The sequence below is a fragment of the Peromyscus californicus genome, unplaced genomic scaffold (assembly GCF_007827085.1).
Source record: "Peromyscus californicus insignis strain IS unplaced genomic scaffold, ASM782708v3 Scaffold_14__1_contigs__length_90479793_seg_2, whole genome shotgun sequence".
NCBI classification, from domain to species: Eukaryota; Metazoa; Chordata; class Mammalia; order Rodentia; family Cricetidae; genus Peromyscus; species Peromyscus californicus.
This window is the reverse complement of record NW_026294436.1, coordinates 68,726,942-68,749,074: the sequence shown is the minus strand read 5'-3', so window position 1 is coordinate 68,749,074 and position 22,133 is coordinate 68,726,942. Positions and strand designations below refer to the sequence as shown.

At 47.3% G+C, this 22,133-nt stretch overlaps 2 protein-coding genes across 3 annotated transcripts in view; one reads left to right on the top strand and one right to left on the bottom strand.

Annotated features, from left to right (window-relative positions):
* Positions 1-13,710, bottom strand: part of Dusp10 (dual specificity phosphatase 10) — a 40,987-nt gene extending 27,277 nt beyond the window's left edge. Inside the window, exons 1-2 of one of the 2 annotated variants that reach the window (XM_052737919.1) lie at positions 13,599-13,710; positions 10,591-11,442 (exon numbers count right to left, since the gene is read on the bottom strand). In XM_052737919.1, coding sequence (XP_052593879.1) covers positions 10,591-11,401 — 811 coding nt within the window. In that variant the 5' untranslated portion in view covers positions 11,402-11,442; positions 13,599-13,710. Of the gene's footprint in view, positions 1-10,590; positions 11,443-12,607; positions 12,721-13,598 lie in introns of those variants that run through there. The other variant, XM_052737920.1, reaches the window with a different exon arrangement.
* Positions 13,711-14,322: 612 nt separating this feature from the next.
* On the top strand, positions 14,323-15,149 carry LOC128110109 (uncharacterized). The gene has a single exon (XM_052737921.1). The coding sequence runs from the start codon at positions 14,323-14,325 to the stop codon at positions 15,025-15,027; it is 705 nt and encodes a 234-aa protein (XP_052593881.1). The 3' UTR covers positions 15,028-15,149.
* Positions 15,150-22,133: the final 6,984 nt, after the last annotated feature.

Sequence of the window (22,133 nt, the reverse complement as noted above, 5' to 3'; positions counted from 1 at the left end):
ATGATAACACTTACAGTTAGCTTTTGAGTTTCCATGTTTCCAATATATGAAGCGGGGCGCCTGATCCATAGACAGGAGCCTGCCTAAGAGCACGCTACTCTCAACACGGGTTCCTGGGGCCATTTATCTACCCGCTCCCTCCAACCCCTCGCGGTATCTCAGCCTTGGACTGCAGAAGCGGGGAGAACAGAGGTGAGAAAGGACAAGAAAGGAGACGTCGAAACCCAGCAACCAGGCAAGAGTTTGAGGGCGTGTCTCTGGGGGCTTATCTCAGAGAATTCACAAACCTGATGAGACAGCCAGGCCTCATACACAGGATGGAAAACTTATAATTAATGTCCCAATCTCTGCTAACTAGCGAGCACAAGCCACAGATCTGGGCACTCAGGGATGACAGCAGAGGGTCCAACCAACCACATGCTCTGCTCACCCACTCCAGCTTTACACCAGCCTTTCTTTTCCTTTGTCTGGTGCCCACTGTGGAGAGTGGGATATATTCATATTTAGCATCCTTATAGATCTATATTATTAAGATTCTGAACATTTAAAAATAAACTAATTAGAAATCCTATCATAAAATGCTCAAGTTCCACCACATACCAGGTCAAGGGCCTGAACCTCTGAGTCTCAGACACTGGTGTTTTCAGGGCATAGGACGCTGACAGTACAGAAATGCTTCCTAAATACGAGAAACAACATCGCCATTTCAAAGTTTCTCTGACTGAGTTACTACTAAGAAACCAAATCAAAACAAACAAAAAAAGCAAAACCTTCTGACACATTACAAGTTAACGTTTCCAGAGTCTGGTGTATAACCTGGGTTAAGATCGCTTGCAAAGTTAGCTGTAAAGACAGAGCAGGCCATTTTCACCTGAGGATACCTAAGGAAATGGGGGGAGGGGAGAGGCATTTAACTGAAGGCACCTCTGAGATAAAACAACAAAGAGACCCACAGGCCACTTTTAAATAGGAATATGATAGGCCTGAAAGGTACTCAGACCTAAAATCCAAAGAACAGCTATGTCTTTGTCCATCTTCCAGTGCTGGGGATACCAAGGTCCTTCCCATGCTTGCCAAATGCTCTACCACCAAATGCACGTCCCACCCCTGTTCTTTCTTGCTCACTCCCATCCCCCTGCCCTGGGGATTGAACTCAAAACCTGGTAAAAGCCAGTCAACGACTGGGATGGTACATTAAAACATCACGTTTAGAGAATCATATGACTCATTCTTTTCAAAATTTCACCATTTAAAAAAAAAATGTAATGTCCAAGAAAATAGTCCCCTTTTCTTCAGTAATGATCCCCTAGGAAGTTTCGTCTAGTCTTATCATTTCAAGAGGGAAACAGTGGCAACTCAGTCTTGAACCCTGGGGCCCAGAACTCAAGCCTGGCAGCTGAGGTCTGTGGCTATCACTTCTCATCTTCAGGTTATGGCTTTTTCCCACCACTCCTCTGACCCCGCCCCCTTTCCATCCGATTTCTTTTTCTTTTTCTCTCTTTCCAGTAGCAACATCTGGTACTATTTAGTGCAGCAGCAGTGGACCTCAGGGCCATGACTCAAAGGGTGTGAGATTATTCCTTCCATGGAATAAATAGAGGGTATGGAGCTGGGTAGCAATGTCCTGCTTCTTACTTCAGGCACAAGATAAAGTCGGCGAAGTGCCTACCGCAATCTGTGAGATACATTAAAGGTTCTCACAAGCAAAGGGGGCCTCTCACCACCCCTGGACCAGGCATGTTTCTTCAGACTTGATATCAGAAGTGGGCAACAGATGCCCAATGGGGTCCTACTCATTTTGTAAGACAAGAAGGCAAAACCCTCCTGGAAATACAAAGAACAGTTGGACTTTGTTTTGCTTTCCATGAAATTCAGGCCTGGGGTGGGGCTGTGAGGAGGCTTTTCACATGAATAAAAAACATTAAAGAAGTCAGATAATGTGTTGAATCTACACCCATTCTCCTCTGTAAGACACCTCTACTTTGTCAGGGAAGAACATGGATTTATGGCTTGCTAGTGATGTATTGGGTGCCAAGTTGACAAGGGACAGACTTGTGATGGCTCACCTGCACTGTCAACTTGACTGGATTGAGACTCACCTTGGAGACACACCTCTGATGTGTCCCTAAGGATGGTTCAGAAAGATGTAACTACAGAGGGATGGCCCCATCTCGTAGGCTGGAGGTCTAGACCATGTGAAAGGGGGTAAAGTCTAGAGAGCCCAGCAAGAGCAAATAGCTTCATGCTCCCGCCACCTGGCCTCCTCACCACGATGGCCTTTACCCACTCAAAATGTAGGCCACAGGAGAGCCTGCCTCCCTTACACTGCTTTCTGTAGGGTGTTTCATCACAGCAGTGAGAAGTGTAACAGATATTTATGATGTAATTTCCTTTATCTCCTGTGAAAGCTCCAAGAGGGCACAGCTTATTTCCTATGCAAAGTAAATTCAACCTTCCCTTTCTGTAAGCCACATAGAATATGGGAGGGGATACTGATTTACTAACTTTTAGGTAATGATATCTGATACAGATATATTCTCAAAACAAAAATGATGCTAAGATTTTGTTTTTAGGTTCTAGATGAAAACATCTAGAGAAAAGATATCATGATCAGAAAGCATTAGCAAGCTGAATGTAAAACATGCCTTTTATTTATTGTACAATAAAAGGGTTTTTTTTGAGACGGGATTTCAACTACCTACAATAAAATTTGAGAATAAATGCAGGACTGGAGAGATGGCTCAGAGGTTAAGAGCACTGGCTGTTCTTCCAGAGGACCTGGGTTCAATTCCCAGCACCCATATGGTAGCTTACAACTGCCTGTAACTCCATCTCCAGTGGATCTGATACTCACACAGACATACCTGCCAGCAAAATACAAATGCCCCTAAAATAAAAATAAATAAATCATTTCAAAAAGAAATGCAGACTCGTTGTTTGTTCTTTTCTTTAATTTTTCTGAATTAGTAAGATCAGAATCTAAGTCAGTAACACATATGGTATGTGGAAACGAAGCCAATGAAAATTTACCAAAGAGAGATTATGACGGTTAATCTCAACCACCACTTTGAAGGGACCTAGAGTCACCAAAAGACAAGCCTCTGGGCATGCCTGTGGAGGGCCACTTGATTAGGTTAAATATACTGGGAAGACCCATTCTAACTGTGGATGTCAGCACACCTGTGGGGTGTGGTGGGGGTCCCGGACTGGAGAAAAAGGAGGAGGCAAGCTGCTTGCAAGCATCCGAGCTCTCTGCTTCTGGGCTGCAGCTGTGACATGACCAGCTGCCTCAGGCTCCTGCCGCCATGCCTTCCCCACCATGATAAACAGTATGTACCTTCAAGCTGTGGGTTACAACGAACCTTTCCTGGCTTCAGGCTAGAGCACCTTCTCATGGCAACAGGAAAAATGACACAGGGACCTTCTCCACTTAGGGGACCAAGGAAGGCTCAGGAGCCAAAGAGAACTGTGTTTGCATCCTGGCCTCCTACCTCAGAATGGCACTTGAAAACATAACACAGGCTAAAACCCTGACCCTGAAGCACTGTTTAGTTCGCCTGTTTACCTCGTGTGTCCTTTTTCTCCGAGAGGACACATGGTGAAATTAAACACAGGTCTTGTTCCTATCAGAAACACATCCCAAGCAGTGCAGCTCAAATGACAAAGTTCCACTCTGGTGCACAGAGGAGCCCTGTCTGTCCCGCACTGTGGAGGCACTAGGAGCATGCAATAGTTCCCTTTCCATTAAAACACAGCAAATTGCTTCTTTTCAGGCCACAGCCTTGGAAAGAAATTCTGTAGGCCCGTAGCGTACTTAGAGAAAGTTAGAATCATTCTGGAAAAATAAAGCTGAGAAAAACACAAAGGTACTTAGCAGACCATTTCCTAAAGATAAACTGTTCCCTAAACAAGCTGGGGGATAAAGAACACACACACACACACACACACACACACACACACACACACACACTCCCCAACTTCACATAGTGCCTCACACAAGAAGAGCCTACTAGCATTATGAGACCTATAACCGAACCTTTCTACTCACCAGGTTGTACCACCATAACGCCACCTGCCTAAGAGCTGTTAGCATCTGAGATGTTGGCTGTATTCTTGTTTGTTTGTTTTTGTTTTTTTGCTTGAAACTCTGGGGATCAAACCCAGGGTCTTGGACCTGCTGAGCAAGTACTCTAAGCTTAGATATCCCTTTCCCAGCCCTTTACATGGATGCATCTTGATGTATTTCTTTTAATCTCTTCTTTAAACATTAAGTTCCTTAGAAAATGGGATTGAATCAATGCTAATAGCTGGCCCATATTTCCACGACCCAGGTAAAATCTGAACCATGAGGTACTGGTTTCCAAAATCCTTTGACTTAAGTCTTTTATTGTTGTTGTTGTTCTGAATGAAAACTTGAAAACAAAAAAGGTTAGGTACTAGTATTCAAAATCACTAATTATTTTATTTCATGCCGTGCCCTATACACTGGATGTTGCTACAATGTGATAATTATGTACACACACACACACACACACACACACACACACACACACACACATATATATATATCAGGACCTGGCAAGACCTATTTTAGCAGCAAAGACCAAGGCTGTGGAATTAATCATGCACGTGACCTTGGATTAGTCATAAACCTCTCCAGGCTTCATTTCCATAACTGCATAACAAGCTTGAACTAGATCGACAGTTTTCCAATTTCCCTATGCAGTAGATTCATTTGGTGAGCTTTTCCAAATCTTGGCATGTGCAGGCTGCACCCTAGACCAACTGAATCAAAATCTTCGGGAGGGGGCACCTGATAGACTGTCATGTGTCAGCATGAGCAGCCCTGGGGAGCAGCCACAGAATCAACGACCTTCCGATTAGATGACCATCCTGAGGATCAGAATTTCTATCCCTAAGCTGGATGTGTGGCACATGTCCATAATCCCAGCACTTGGGAGAGGAGTCAAGAAGATAAGGCTAGCCTGAGCTCCACTGTGACCCAGTCTCACAACAAAAATAAACAGAATACCTTTAGTGTGGAGTTAGCCTTTAGTATCAAAGTGGCTGAGGTTGCCTAAGCACTGCCATATGGATCTTGGAGGATGGAGGTGACTGCTGACCACAGCAGCAGATCTAAGGAAACATGTTCGGCTACAAAAGCCTCCCTGGCCTCTGAGGGTCTCTGCCCCGGGACCTCTCTGCCCTTGTGATCTTGTCAGACCTCCCGATGGACTGTCCCAAATCGACTAAGCAAGGAAGCACACCTTTTCACCCTTTCCCTGCACGTGCCTCCTGGGGAAACATGCTTTAGAGCTAGGTGGGCTGTTTTCCTGTCAGCTTCCTGCCCCTGTGCTCATGTTTGTAACCGGCACCCACCACTACCAAGAGTTTCCTGAACTCATCTTTAACAACCCAGGTCAGTTCACAGATCTGAACTGGTGAAGACCCAGAGTCCTGGGTTGAGACCAACTTGCCCCTTCCCTCTGTTTGAGTTACAAGAGCATCTCGAAGGCCATGGGGCCTGGCGTAGAGAGAACTGGATGGACCACTCTATATACCTCCTCTCCATTATCCCATACCATCAGGAGCTATCACCTAAGCCTCTGAGAGGTCACCCTGGAGGGGTCACACGAGCTCTTTAGATATATGCACTTCAGTCTCATGGAAAAAAAAAAGCCCAACTATAAAGAGCAAAGGGAATAAGATAGGTGTGGGAGGGAGGAGCCACGAGTCCATTTATCTTTCACTTGCACTGCAATGAGGCAGAGGAGGGCAGGTAAGTCTGGGGTCCTTCAGGGGGAGCACTCAGGACCCGCTCAGAAAACGAGCAACATCAACTCCTCTTCTCCTTCCCTCGCACTCCAGCTCCTCTACGCCACTCAGGGCTGCAGCAGCCCACACCCCCTCCTTCCATCTACCCTTTTATAGTCAGACTACAATCCTCTTTCCAAAAATAAATCAAGGCGAGGCCAGAGAAAACAAAGTTGAAAAGTTTTATACTTTCACTATTCTATCCAGGACATGAGCTGGGCAGATTTACCCATCTCATTTTCCTGAACTCCCTACAAATAAATAATTCTAGGGTATGCCCAAATTACTCAGCCTCTTGACCCAACATCTTTGTGCAATTACTTGGCACAACTGTATGCTACTTAAATTAGGTAACAGTCATCAGGTTATTTTTAGGCCCTAGCAACACACACACACACACACACACACACACACACACACACACACACACACACATACACAGCTATACCTAGGTTGTTAGACTCCCTGGAGAGAAGAGCACAAACTATCTTTTGACGGACACATTTCAATCCACAGAAAGAATGTCGAGCTACATGTAGGGACATACGCTGAGCTCGGCTGAACACTTTACAAACCATCGCTTGTGGAGCTCCTGAGTGCTGTTGTGTGCCCCCCTTTTACAAATGAGGAAGCCAGGGAGCCAAAGGCTTAAGCAACCTGCCCAAGGACACTGAACGGAGGAACCAGGAAACCTCAGGCCTGCTGAGTCGCTGTTCTCCCTACATTTGTCCACTTTTACAGATCTAGTGTGTGGCATTTAGCCTTGAGTACTAATCAGGAATTCAGAAAAACAAGAACAAAATAAGTTCGAGATATAGATATGTCTTAAAAGAGCATTATCACATCCCGGACAAAGAAAGGGGGATATAGTTCTCCCCCAAAAGAGAGCAGAGTAAGAATATTTCACAGGTCTCTAATTAAAGCACAGCCATCCAGTGTCCTGCAACTCTGCACTGCTTTCTAACGCATATTTCAGAATCAGCTTTGACCAAGGGAAAATGTTAGGCCAACTTTGCTCTTTGTTCAGGAGTTAAGTGGAAGGTTTGGGGGCTTTTTTTTTTGGAGGCGGTGTATATGTAATATGAACTTACATATTTTTATATGACTAGGTTTTTATGTACATGCCATTTTTACATTGAAAAATAGTTGAACCATGTTTGTATATTTTAATAGAAAATATTTCTAATATGAAAATGCATAGTGGAGAGTAGGAGGAAGTTTTTCACATGGATCTAACTCCCTGTGTCTCCCCTCGTTCTACAACCATCTTTTAAGCGACTTCTCGGTCAGTCATCTGCAGTCACCACCACCCCACACACCCCCTCAACCCCTCTGGTACAGAGCGGAGCTGTAAAAATCCACAGCAGAGAGTCTATCGTTGCTTTGTAATGGCATGAAGCGTGTGCAGGCCTGGCCTCTGACATACCACGACACAGGCAGAGACAGAGGCCCTGAGGGGTCTCCCGGACTGGGAGGGAAGCTTTTCCTCAGACTCAAGGGCCAGTCATTAACAGTGGCATTCCACATTTGAAGAATACTCATGGGCAGGTATATGACTCTAAGTATTTAACAGGCAAAATGTCTATACCACCCTGTAAAATACTCCCAGCTCCATTTAATGTATAATGCTAACTCTAAACATTAGACTACTGTCTATGATGTAGAATATTTCAAAACAAAGGAAGGGAAGGCGAACAGGGAAATACACGTTTAATCTGGCTGGTAGGTATGGAGGTGTTTGTTGTATACTCTAATACTTCCCTAAATGTTTGAAATTTTTGATCATTAAATTGTAAAGGCCTAGATTGCTCTGAGGGAGGGGGTGGTAGGAGACTTGCCCTTCCCACATACATAAAGGACACATTTTCCTGAACCCAGTGTTGTTGAAATGGAAGATAGCCTTACAAACACGACAGCAAAAACAGCCGCTCTCATTTTAGAAGGTCAAGGATTGTCAAGCCTTCGTTCTTAGGCCAGAAACCAAATTGCAGTTGATTAAAACAGCCAATATTAGGTGGGAAAGGATGCAGCTCTTTCAAAGGCTAAATCCCTAAAGAGCTATTCATTTGGATCACTCAGATGAAGTCGATGAGAAGCAAGGGTCTGAGGCCCCCCTCAGTGGGTAAGAATGAGACATAGACTCGGACCTAGGTCATAGCAGGGCGGAGACTATAAATTAGAACAGTAACTTAATCCAGGGGCTTCTGTGCCTCCGATCAGTTTCACCCCAACCTGACACTGCTTGACTAAAATGGCAACCCAGCCGCCACTGGACTCAGACAGGCAGCTCCAAAAATGGAGAAGAGGGCACTGGAACTGAGAGACATAAAAGTTGGACCGGGAGGGTAGCAACCAGTGTTTACAAACACGAATCAGAGTCTCAGAAGGATCAGGCATCTCTGAAAATAAATCAACAAGGCCTGGGGACTTCCGACCATATATTCTAACCATCTACTCCCACCCCACCAGCCACATGCTCCCTAAAAAATTCACTCACTCCAAAATGGTACCATTCCCAAACTAGCTGAAATACAATCTTAGATCACCAACAAGGGGAGTCCTAAAATAAACCTCAGAAGACAAGCCAGACCAGGATGCTCTGCCTCATCCACTCAAGAACCTAGAAGAAGCTACACACCATGCCTGGTGAGAGAAGCTCACCTCATCCTTCACCTCCAGGACACTCCAAAATTAACCTCTGGTTTGACCAGACAAGAGGGTAACAGAGAAACTCAATAGACCATCTCCTTTTCCTCTTCCCTAACTTGGTCCTGAATTTAGACCATTCCTCCCAAAGGTACCAAACTAATAATGATACCAAAGAAGACAACGGACCCTAAACTACATATTTTCAATAAAATTCCAAGATATGTGAAGGAAAATCCCCCCAAAACTACAAATAACCCAACCTCTACCACCAGAGCGTCTTCCAAGCTGGCCGCCACGGTGTCGCACCAATCCGAAATGACGAGCCCTCAGCGCAGCTGCCCAGGGCGCCTGGTGGTGAGGTCAGCAGCGTGTCCAGCCCCGCCCCACTGAGGCAGTCTTAACTCTGACACTGATGAGCAAGCCCAAGCTGCAGGGATCCTCAGATGTGTCTACAGGAAATGGGGAGAGGAACCCCTCTTCCTCAGAAGAGACATTTCTCAGCAACTGATGGGCCACCCCTTTACCCACCAAGCTCCATAGCAAGAGAGAGGATAGGATCCACTACACCTCACAATCAGCCCCATGTGCGAGTTCAGAATCATCTTAAAGTGAGGTACTTGCTAACTCTTCTTAGATTACCTATACAAAAAGGGCTGATTTTTACCAAACCTATCCCAACTACAGGAGAAAAAAAAGAAGCCTGAAAGCTGTTTGTCTTGGTTAGCCAGGACAAACTGTTAGAGTTGGGGAATTTGTAGATGGTGTTTTCTCATCTGCAAAAAAAAGACAAGTCAAGATCATGCTGGGAGAAGACCAGTGGGGTTAAAGCCACTCGGGGATTCTAAAAGTCAACCAATCAAGAATTCCGAAGTAAAGACCAGAGCTACACCACAGAACCCTGACATACTTGTGACTCTAAGAAAACTTACTGCCACCATCGTAACAGTGCCCTAGAATGGAGAACCCACATGCCCCCAAGGAAAGCTGTGTCTTTGTGACAATTGTCTGCCCAGACAGCAAAGGAGCAGAGAGTGGAAAGGAACATCGCAAAGCAAAAGGTGACTAAACCATGCTTCTAAGAGCACTGCCCACCACGTCACTTGGGAGAAAAGAAGCATGGGTAGAGCTGTCCCACAAAGACAAATCCTAGCTTGCTTACCTAAGCAGCCTGTTCCAACTTCAACAGGAAAAGCGCTCAACGGAAACCAGCAACACTGATGATCAACACCACTTTAGGACATTGGCTGAAGATGTGACACGCCCCACTCCCCAATGGCTCAAGACACAAAGGTAGTTTCTATCATGAGCAGGTAGACATTATCAGAAGAGTAATGCTTAGAGCCCAGAAGGACGGTGTTGGAAGACAAAGATGAGCAAGCGGGACGTGCACAAGGTCAGGGCAACACTGTGTGGAAGATCAGAGAAGAGTGGGTAGTTCAATCCTTTTGGGGATTCCAATCATCACGTTAGGGGAAACTGATGTGTGACTCCTTCTTGGGAAGAACCAGAAGCCAACTGTTGTCAGGTAACACCAGAAAGAACAAAAGGTTGTAGGGCAGTTCATATCTCCATCCCCTCAGAGCTTTCCTCGAGGAATGGATGTATTTGGAGAAATCACAATTTCAATGTGGCTTTAAAACAAAATTTTCTGCCTTCATTGATGATAACTTTATAAACAATGTGAAAGTCAAGACAATCAGACGGGTGAGAAACAGTGAGAGTTTCTCACACAAACAACTGGCACCTGCAGATTTATTTGCTATGTGCCATAGATATACTGCCTCCTTTGGGCCATCAACATTAGTTAGTTCTTGAGAAACAAAGACTTTCCAACCACTCACAGACTGAAATAGAGCTCCCAGAGAAGCTCTGACTGAGGTGGAATGTCTTAGGCAACACAGAAGTCATATCCAGGCTGGGAATTCAGCTCTGGATATCAACTCATTGCTACTTGGATTTTCTTACTACACTAAAATAAAAAGAAAAGGGTAGGAAAAAAGAAGACTGACTATTTTGGTTCATGGTGTCTGGGAGGGGGAAAGAGAAGGCTGCCACTTCTAAGAGAACCTCAGGAGGGAAGCTAACTTATCAGGATGGTATTTGGGAAAGGAGTTGGGGGGTCATTACCTTTCAACACCACGGGCTCTTTGCCTTCTCTCTTCAGGGACTCGAGGACTACGTGAAGTGGCTGGGACGGCATCACTCGGCTCGGCTCATTCGTATTCTCATCATAAACTATAATTTCTTTGGAAAAGATCCTCTTGAAAGAGTCTTTGCCTTCCCTACAGGAAATCAAGTCTAAGACAGTGATCTTGCCCTGCTGCAGCCTCCGCCGGCTGATCTTATCGGCACAGTTAATGTGGACAGCTCCTTGGATATGACTCTTGTTGTACTCCATGAAAGGCCTGCAGTCAATGATGACAGGACCCTGGCTGGACAGGTGACTCTTGCTGCATTTGGTCATCTTCTTCGCCAGGTCATTGGGATAGATGATTTTGATGCTGGCTAGCTGCTTGGGAGTCCCTGACACAGGGCTGCCCACCCCACCCGCTGGACTTAAAGAGCCTGTGTTCTCACTGTTGTTGACCATCTGGTTCGCAGGGCAGGTGGTCGAGGTTCCTATGGCGGTGGTGGCTGTGCCTGCGGCAATGGCTTGAGTCTGGGTCTGGTGATCCTTGTCGTAGGTTGCCACAGTGCAGCAGCTAGTACTGCTGCATCCACAATTCAGGGAGCGGGCAGAGCCGCTGGATGAGGGCATATACGTCAGATTCGCAGCCTTGAGGGTCACAACGGCGGTGGCAATGGCAGGAGGGTGGCTGGGACTGCCTGGGGTGGCAGAGCCAAGGTAGCTAGAGTCTAAACAAAGGTTGAGATCCTGAGGTCGGACAGGCCTAGACAGTGTCACTACTACCCTGTCGTCTAAAGGAGATGGAGGCATGAGGAGGCTGAAAACTGGCAATTCAAGAAGAACTCAAGAGTCTGCAAAGAAGGGGAAGAAGGAAAGAAAGAATAAAGTCATGTGACACAAAAGGCAGTCTCATCCAATCCCTGGGAAAGACTTCTGCATATCTCTGAGCAAAGTCAATGTCCTCCTCTAGGTGCCCTTGGTCATGATACTGTCAAAGCCTGAAGTTCACTTTGATGCATTCAGAGAGGATGCATCCTTGAGGGACCCCATCCATTCTGATGCTAAGTGGAAGGTTAAAATTGGAAGTGATGTTAGAAATGGTAATGGGCATCCTTTCATAGACCAGAATCAAAGTTCAGCCTTAGCGAAGGTAAAGGCACAGGGAGCTGGGGACAATGAAGACAGGCAGGGAGGCTCTTAGATTTATTCTGAGCCTCCTCTCCTGGGCAGAAGTATATTTCACCTGTGATGGATGCATTTGTCCTCCCTTGCATGCATTCTATTTCACTTCTTTACCCATTGCCAAGGCAAAGAGATAAGCAAGAGCCCTGTCAGAGCTCACAGAAATGAACGGCAGCTAGATTTACATGGGGCAGATGTCAACTTTCTGCGAATCAGGAATGTATCTTCTTTTAAGTCAATCTCCAGGGCTAGGAGCTAATCTTGCTTTCCGTTCCGATGGCTCCTTTGAAAAGCTCAACACAGTCCTGTTCAAGGCTTCCATGTCTTCTGTGAGCCTCTTCCAAACCAAGCCGTATGTCCCTCTTTCACTATGAATAACTGTCCTAAAACCAAGTCTCCAAAGGAGTCAGGTCTGGGACCCCAACCCAGGCTGACCCACAACCCAGTCTTCCCTGGCCCCACTTACCCTTACCCCTACTTGTGCTGTGCCCCTAAGCAAAGAAGGGTTTGGATTTCATCCGGGTAGTACAGACTCTGCACCTCCATTGGAGTGGCAACTCTCAAAGATTTTTTTTTCAGTCCTATACTGACATTCCTCTTGGAGACAGTATGGATTTCATGAGGGCAACTTCACTTGTCCCTTCACCACAGACAGGCTAATTAGGAAGCTGAGACGTGGTGCCCACAGGGGTTACCTCTGCCTCCCCTAGGGTGCCTGCAATGGGTCACTTCCCTCCTCTTCCGAGGCACAAGGCCACCCTACAACACAGCTAGAAATCCTCTACTAGCCATGTACACAGCAAAGAAATCAAACCCCAAGCAAGAGCCACTCACCTAAACGAACTTTAAGATTTGCCTGGAAAAACATCATAGATCATCGGTCTACTCATGACCGTCACCGTTCTCTGACACCGAGCCAAAGTGTCACCGGCGGAATCCACACAAGCACACACAGGAGCACGTACCCACCCGGGTCGGCATATCCCCGCTGACTCAGGTTTCTCTCACCCACCTTTGGATGGGAGCAAAGGATCCAACCTCCTGCCTTCCTCCCTCCCTCCCCATCTCACTCCCTGCCTCCCGTGCGTAGTATTTTTTTTTTTTTTTTTTTTTTTTGCAGAGCGAGTACTATTCCAGAAGCTTAACTGTGTCCCAGCTAGACCACGAATGCAGTCAAAGTCTTTGCTATTGTGTTACCTGGTAGGGGATGTCCGGGATCAGTAGCCCATTCCTTAGGAGCAGGACCCAAGAACGTGTTCCCAGAGACAGGCTGGGACCCGCACCTCCACACAGAGTGCGCGGCTCGCTCACAGGCACAGAGTGTGCACCATGATCTGCATCCTTGCAGCAGATAGCTCCAAAGCCATCCAGCCTGGCCCGGGGAAACCTCCCACAAAAATAGCGCTTTCCCCCTACCCTGTTCCTCACTAGGCTCCCTTCTACCACTAAACAGGGACTGGAGGAAAAAAACCAAGTGGTTAGAGAGTGCTCCTTCCCCACTCCTGGGGCACTTAGCATCCCTCTTCCTCGCCACCGCTGAGCATCAGCAAAGCCTTGGGCTTTGAAAACTGCCACAAGGCATCTTAACGGAACCCAAACTCATTTTCCCCCTTCATCCTAGGGGAAACAGACCCAAGAGCCTAAACCTTAGGACCTTCCTTACCTGATTGTGGATCTCTCTCTGTCTCTGTCTCTCTGTCTCTCTGTCTCTCTGTCTCTCTCTCTCTCTCTCTCTCACACACACACACACACACACACACACACACAAAAACACACGGGACCCTCCAGCCTCGGGCTCTGAGTGGCCGCGATGACTTCCACTTACTTCATCAATAAGCGCAGCCCTCCACCATCTGGCGCCCGCTCTAGCTATGCGCTCGCGCAGTGCGCCCCCATTCACTCAGCTTCATTGATCCCCAGCAGCAACACAGAGTTACTTTCTCTTTTGCAACAGCGTAAATGTAAGCTTCGGAGGGGGCGGGGCTGCCGCCGAGCGACGTCGCACTGCGCCAATGAGGATCCAGAGACCGCCGCCCGCTACCTCACAGTGGCCTGTGGCCAATGGGCGGTCGAGGGGGCGGAGAAAGAGGCGTGGTCTCACCGCGGGACGGAGGCCCGCTCAGTTGCGCTTGTGGGCTTGGTGTGTTAGAACGCGGGCGGTGATGTCATTGGCAACCAATCAAAAACTTAAAAGAGCCAGCCCGGGCCCGCGCGGAGCCGCAGCTCTCTATTTACATGTAAACCTAGGCGGCAGGACGCGGTTAACCCTTCCCGGGACTGAAGTGTCAATGGCTTGCGCTGGCCGCTCCGGCTGAAACTGGTTCTTCCGGCGCCCCGGACCCTCCCACGCCACCTGGTGCGGACACAGGCCTCGCGGGGTCTCCATTCCACCTCGTGACTCCGGGTGGGGGCTCAGAAGTGTCCGGCCAACTTTCCCGAGGCCGGAGGCGACTCGAAGCCGGGTCCCTCCATGGCCGTGACTGCGCCGCGCGGGACGTGAGCGCGCCCAGGGCTGGCCTCCCCGCAGCCCCGCTCGGCCCGGCCCGCAGATGTCGCTGCCTCTCCGGCTGCCCTACTGCTCTCCCGCGCGGCGGCTGCGCGCCGTGCTCCTGTTCCCTTACTTCCGTGCCCCGGTCACTCCCCCGCCGTCCCCGGCCTGTGCGCAGGAGCCCGACTCGGAACCCGAAGGTGGCACCCAGGAGAGCTACGCGGAGGAGGAGGCTTGGCTCTACTCCGGCGGCCACTGGGGGCGCGTGCTGAGAGGCCGCGTGGGCGCCATCCCGCAAGGCTGGGCGTGGCCGGGCACGCCGAGCATCCAGCAAGCGCCACAGCCCCGGCACTTGCCCCCACCCCCGCCCACCGCGGCCCTGGCGCCTTCCCCGGACACCTCCCCGATCGCCGTGTCTTGGCGCTCGCAGTCCATCCGCCCCACGGTGCTGGGCCGTCGGCCCTCGCTAACGCAGGGTACTCGGCGAGCCAAGGAGCGCCAGCCCGGAACTGCAAGCGCGGGAGGGAAGGAGCCCGAGCCTAGGGTGAACGGCCAGAATGAGTGGCGTTTGAGGAGCGTGGAGGAGCCCACACCTGCTCTCCCGGTTCCCCGAACTTTGGCCTTTAGAGGGGTCGCTGGTCGCAGCCTGTGTTCGGGGAAGAGAAGTGGGAAGCTGAGCAAGCCTGCCAGCACCTCGCCAGAAAAATATCAGGGAAGCTGCCGAAGAGTGACCCTGGAGTTCAAAGGAGTGGAAAAGCCTAGATGAACTATGACGAAGATGCATCAAAGAATCCTAAAGCAATAGAGCTTTTTATACCTCCCCTCCCCCTCCTAGCTCAGAGAGAAAGACCAAAACGGTGAAGTAATTGAAATGGAATAAAACATTATCTGCTCTGTGGAAGGTTCAGCTGTCCTTACTAATGGGAAGCGTTTGAAGGCATGCTTTAGACCCCAGGCATTCTCTGGCCATTGAATTAAGTGTCCATCTAGGAGCAGAAGGTTTCCAGCCATCACCTTCACTGGCCCTCTATCAATTGACAGTGATCTCCCTTGAGTTCTTTCACACAAGTGCACATTGGTGTTGCAAAAAGATTATTGTGTAGCCCTTTTCTAACACAAATACACAAATAACACACCCACACACACACTCCTGAATGCCAGCTCATCGGTGTCCAGGACACACCATTTGGTCCTTAGATCTTTGAGGACCAGCAAGGTCAGCCTATCAAGTTAGGCTGTATGTACTTTCCATAGAGGCCAGAAAAGGTCCCAGACAAACTCAGTCACCTTGTAAACGAAATGTCACAAACTATCCCATTACAGTTACTGGAGGGAAGGAGAGTCCCTATTTACGGTTTGAATCCTAGGTATTGAGGCTGACTTTTGTCTGTCCAACCAGATGCCCTGTGTTTATCTGTGTATCTATAAAACATAAATTCCCCCGCCTAGGAAAAAAAGGGGGGATGAAAAGATACTTGTGGGAGTGACCGGGGATGGTGAGGTAGGTTCTTTGTTAGTTAAAAGACATTAGAAGGGGGGTGTTTGCTTTATAAGGAAGGAGCCTCCGCATAAAGGTACTTATAACCTGTAAATTATGATTCACAAAGCCCCGAGGGGGGTAATGTGAGAAAGTAATGCATTTAATGAGATGATTATTTTATTATAGTTTCAAACTAATAAATGATTGCAATTTGGTTAACTAAAAATCTAAGTCATCCAGGCTGAAAAAAATGGGAAAACTGACTAAACCACTCATCATCAATCAAACCTGAAGCGTAGAATAATTACCAGATCACTAACACATGCAAAGACATGGAGGCTGTTTAAATTAGGCGGTACATTTGCACAGCTTATACTCAAGGAAGAAGTCAGAGTTCAGATTTTTGCACTCTCTGTTCTACAATACTTTTATAAGAGAGAGGTGATTTTGTTCCTGATTTGGAGTCATAATGTGAAAACACTTCCTGAGATGTAGCCTTTAAGTTTAAATGCATGGAATCAGTCAGCCTAGGCCATGAACACAGCCTGTATCAAACACACAGCAAAGCCTTGCTGTTCGACGTTCCTCCCAGAGAAAGAGTGAAGAATCTTCACCGCCGTTGGGATTTGTAACAAGCTTGTGTTGGTTTGTAGCTTTATTCCTACAAACTCTGAGGAGCATATGGTTTCTACCAGAGCCTTGTGCTGTGTGTTGGAGCGGAAGGGTGAAGCTAACAGAAAACATGTCTGTTAGGCAGACATGTTCTACAGGTTAAGCCAGGTGTCTAAAGGCAGAATAATGAGATCTTCAAAATAATCCTGAAGGAAAAGGTAGATTCCTGGGGATTCTGAAATTAAGTTGGGGAGAGGCTTACAGGAAATTTGGCAAGATTGAATCTCAAACCAGGTGGTGGTGGTGCACGCCTTTAATCCCAGCACTCAGGAGGCAGAGGCAGGCAGATCTCTGTGAGTTCAAGGCCATCCTGGGCTACAGAGTGAGTTCCAGGAAAGGCCCAAAGCTACACAGAGAAACCCTGTCTCAAAAACAACAACAAAAAAAGATTGAATCCCAAGATAAAGGTGATATTCAATCAGCAAGAAGTAGGGAATGTACTGAGGAACAGAAAATGCGGAGGTAGGAGGATAAGGGTCATGGAAGTCAGTCTAGGGCAAGGCAAGGAAGAGCCCCTGGAGGAAATGGCACTGAAGATCTATTCACCTGTTGAGTTTAAATGCCGTAATGAGATAGTATCAAGGGGTAGACACCTTTCTGAACTGATGATGTAATGAGGGCACAGCTTTTGTGAATGATTGGGAATTCTTGCTTCTGTCCTTTCTGCCACGTGCACACATAGTGTTTATTTCCTCCCGATTACATAGTAACAATCGCCATCCTGGAAACGGGCCAGACCCTCACCAGAGGCTCTCTTAGTCTTGATTTCTCAGACTGGGGGACAGTGGGAAGTCCAGTTGTTTTTAACTGCAGAGGCAGGATTAGTCTGGGACCGTGTGCATTAGAGCAAGTTCTAGCCCCGGAGGCCCAAATATATGTCTTCACTACTGTGAGTAGCAAACATTTGTAACTCAGAAAAAGACTCTGTGTTTCATTGTGGTGGCCACTTACACATGACTTGGCACACTTGAAAAGTGGTCAGTTGGAACTGAGACACGTTGAGAAAGACACACCTTGGATTTTGAAAACTTGTGAAACATATAAAGAATGTCACAGTATGTGTGGATTGCTTACGTTTTGGGATGTGCTGGGTTAAATAACAAGTTATTAAAATAAATTCCACAGTCGGGTGGTGGTGGTGCACGCCTTTAATCCCAGCACTCCGGAGGCAGAGCCAGGCAGATCTCTGTGAGTTCAAGGCCAGCCTGGTCTACAGAGCAAGATCCAGGACAGGCCCCAAAACTACACAGAAAAACCCTGTCTTGAAAAAACCAAAATAAATAAATAAATTTCACTCATCTTTTAGTTCAAATGTGACTAGTGGATCACTTAAAATGACTTACTTACTCTGCCTAGTTCTGCTGGATGACACCATTCTAGAACCTGCTTTAATCTGAAGCCATGTGGATGCCAAAGATCACTACACCAGGACTTCAGAGCCTCTCTAGGCCATCAGTTAGGATGATCTAAGGGGGTGAGACCTGCTGTGGGTCTCTGTGACCTGACCTCACCCCATCCCACCCTTGACACAGGTGGATAGATCTACAGATCTGGAGGGGGACTGTTTTACTCAAGAGACCACAAAACAGTCTTTCTTTTAAAGACAGTCTGACATCTCTGTCTCTGTTGTTTTTGAACCTCTGAAATCAGTATACCTGTAAGGTGATTAGAGACCCAAAGAATAGAGAAGACATAGCCCAAACCATGTTTGATATTGGAACTTGGCCCCAGACATCTTTTCAAAACTCAAGCCTGGCCTCCACTGGCCACACAGAGGTGACTAGCTGGACAGGGGAGTCCTAAGCTCCCTGTCTTCACTTAGGCGGCAAGACCCCCTTCTCTAAAGCTGCCTTTGCTTCTGCTCCACAGACTGCCCCTGACTTGTGATGTCACAAATATCTCCTCTTCATCAGAAGAGTATTCTGGCTAGGCCTGAGGGTCATGATCATATGCCCAATGTACTAGCCATGGGCTGCTGGCAATACCTCATCTGTAACTGACAGCTTCTAATTATTATCATGTGCTGCCACACCAAAGCCTGTGCGATGTCAAATTTCAGGTGTGTTAAAAATGTTTATACTATCACCTCTGGGTCTGTGTGTAAAGGATTATATAAGACATAAATGACGGAACTGGAGAGATGACTCAGTAGCTGAAGAACGCTTGCTGCTCCCACAGAGGACCTGAGTTCAGTCCCCAGCACTTATGACAGCATGTGACCAAATTGAACTCCAGTTCCAGAGGCTTGTCTGGCCTCCACGGACACCTTCACTCGTGTACACACACACACACACACACACACACACACACACACACACACATTTAAAAATAAAATCTTTCCGAACCATAAATGAGGGCCGGGGAAATGGCCCAGTGGGTAAAGTGCTCACTGTGCAAGCATGAGTTCCGAGGCGCTTCTCCTAACCCTAGAGCTTCACAGTCAGGGCAGCTGATGTTTGCTTGTAAAGACAACAGAGCACGTTAGAGCACACTGGGACATCTAAAGAAAATGCTACACCTGCAGGCAAGCAAGAGTTGCTAAGATTAAGTTCGTAAACAGGGCAGGCTCAATATCCCAACTTCAAAATGCTTGAGAACAGTGGCTACAGGTTTTCTTTTTGGCTTGTGAAATACTTATGTACACTGAGCTACTTCGGGGCTGGTTTAAATGAGATGTGTCCCTCACAGGCTCAAACATTTGGAGGCTTGGTCTCCGGTTGGTGGCTCTGCTTGGAGACTTTATGGGGAGGGGCAGCCTTGCCAGAGGAAGTGCATCACTAGGGTAGGCTTTGAGAGTTTTTAAAGCCTGGCTCCACTTCCTGTCTCCTCTGTTGTATATTTGTGGTTAAATATGTGAGCTCTCAACTTCCTGTTCCTGCCAAGCTTGCGGCTTGCTGCCGTGCCTCCGCCTGTCATGATGGACTTCTCTCCCTTTGGAAGCGTGAACCCAAATAAACTCTCCTGTAAGTTACCTTAGTTATGGTGTTTGATCACAGCAACTGAAAAATAACTAATAGAGCCAAATCTAATACCATGAAATTTCTTTATTGTGTGTGCATGCTTGCTCATATATGGGTGTGTTCATGTGAGGGCATGTGTGGAAGTCAGAAGTGAACATTTGGGTATTTTTTTTTATTTTGTGTGTGTGGATATTTTGTCTGGATGTACATATATATGCATCATGTGCATGCCTGGAGCCCATGGAAGCCAGAGAAGGGCATTGGATTCCCTGGGACTGGAGTTGTGATGGTTGTGAATTGGGCTGTGTAGGTGCTAGGAATGGAATCCAGGTTCTCTGGAAGAGCAGCAAGTGCTCTTACTGCTGGGCCATCCATCCCTCCAACCCCTGGGATATCTTCGTATCTCACTTCTCAACCTTGCTTTTGGGGGGTAGAGTTTCTTAGTGACCCTGGAGGAGCTCATGGCTTCAGTTAGACAAGCTGGCCAGTGAGCCTCCAGGATCTGTTTGTCTCTGTCCATCAGCATGGGTTACAGGCACACGCTTCCCTGCCTGTCCTTTTACCGGAGTACTGGCAATCTAAACTCAGTCCTCATGCAAAGGGACCACATTCATGGGGGTTGAACAACGTTGTGATTATTTACAAACATGGACTCCTTTAAATCTCCACGTTGGTGTCAGTGCTAAAGCAGCTTTCATTTGAAGATGAGGCTGTGGCAAGAGCAAAGGTTAGGTGATTCACCCAGACTCATCCAGCCAGAAAACGGCAGAACCAGCCTTTGAGACCAGAGATACAGAGCAGCTGTGTGCAAGCCCCCTGAGCTATTTAGCCCGTCCTCTTCTTGCTTTTGTGGATGTCTTCCTTAGCCCGTAGCCTCCAGACTGCCAGGGTATCTTGAGTCAACTCTGTAAAAGTTGTCTGTTTGTTTGTGTGTTTCTTTTCCACTGGTCTTCTGGGAGTCCCAAGAGCTTTGCTTAGGTGATTGGAACATGAGGGTTCTGACGTCTTATTCAGATTAACTCTCTTACTGGAGTAACTTGGAGGCAGTAGAGACTTTAGGGGGTGGAGCCCAGTTGTAGTGTATAGATTATTAGGAGTGGGCCACTAAAGGGTGTATTTTGTGTCCATTGCTTTTGTCTTCTTGTCTTTGCCTCCTGGCCACTGTGCGGTGAGCAGCTTCCCTCCCCGCTGTGATGTAATCTACCACAGGTCCAGAAACAATGTGTAGTCAAGTCAATCGACTATGCCCCGAAACCCCTGAGACCAGGGGCCAGACAGCTCCTCTCCTTCAAACTGATTCTCACAGGAAGTTTGTCACAGCAGCAGAAGGCTGGCTCACACGGAGCTTTGATTGGAGGTTTTCATTTTCTTAACATCGGTGGGTATTAGGAAGGGTATGCTTGAGAGCAGAGAAGGCAAGGCAAGCAGAAGGAAATGGTGTCAACCCCAGAACCGTTGGTTTCCTAAGCCAAACTGACTAGAATGGGATCTGGTGACAGGTCTGTTGAGTCCTTGGCAATTAAGCATTCTTGTTCCTGAAGCTCAGTGTGACCATTCTCAGCCGACAGTGGGACTCTGCTTTAGGGGAGGGAGGAGGGCTTTTTAGGGAGAGTGTCCTGATTCAGATGGCAGTCACCACTTTTAGACCCAGGACTTCTAGATGAAAGAGGCCAAAAATAGGCCTCTAGGAAAGCTGAGGGAGTTAATGCCGAGAGATGTTCAAGGTCATGCTCAGAGTCACTCTCCCCTAACCTAGAAGTCCAAAGATGAAACCCTGTGCCTAACCTTTGTAAGGATGCAGACTTTTTCCCTCCACGAGTTCAAGCCAGTGCCAACTTCCCCTAGATCATTGGTTCTCAACCTGTGAGTCCCAACTGCTTTGGATCAATTTGTAACAATGAAAATGCATCCTGCATATCAGATATGTACATTACAATTCGTAACAGTAGCAAAATTACAGTTATGAAGTAGCTATGAAAACAATTTTATGGTTGGGGGTCAGCACAGCATGAGGAACTGTATGAAAGGGTCACAGCATTCAGAAAGTTGAGAACCACTGCTCTAGGTGTTTGAACTCATGTGTTAACTTGACAGGCCCCCAGAGCCCAGATATGTGAGCAGATGCGACTCAGCTTGTTTCTGTGAGGATGTTTGGGGACAAGATTAACATTTGAATTGATGGACTTTGAGTAAAGAGAACATTCTCAAGAATGTGGGTGAGCCTTATCCAATAAGACCAGTGTCCGCCTGAGTCAAAAGACTGATCTCCCTCTGCAAGGGGGGTTCTGCCAGAAGGCATTTGAGTTCAGTCCCAACCTTGACTTTCCTAGGCTACCAGCCTGGTGGCTGACCTCCCCACCCTACAGATTCCTTTGAGTTTTGCCATCCTTCATATGGCAAAAGCCAATCCATGGAAGAGGGAGAGGAGAGAAGAGGAGGGAGGGAAAGAGAGAGAGAGAGATCTTCTTTCTTTCTTTCTTTTCAAGTGTTCCATTGACTCTGTTTCATCCCAACTCCTCCTTCTTCCCCTTTGGCGGCATAATAAACCCTAAAATATAAACATTGTATTCTGTCCTTCATTCCTGCCCTGCCCTACTAAAGAGTACTTAACTGAGTTCGTTAACCATTTTTTATTTTCAGGAGTTTAAAACTACCCTGAAGGGATGATAAAGATACATTTACCAAACTTAGGACTGATACAGAAAACAAACACTTCTCTCTACCATTTGTCAGGGGAAAGTAGGAAATCCAGGGGAGCTT

Coding starts and splice junctions, on each gene's coding strand:
- LOC128110109 (XM_052737921.1), top strand. CDS start 14,323: ATGTCGCTGCCTCTCCGGCTGCCCTACTGCTCTCCCGCGCGGCGGCTG.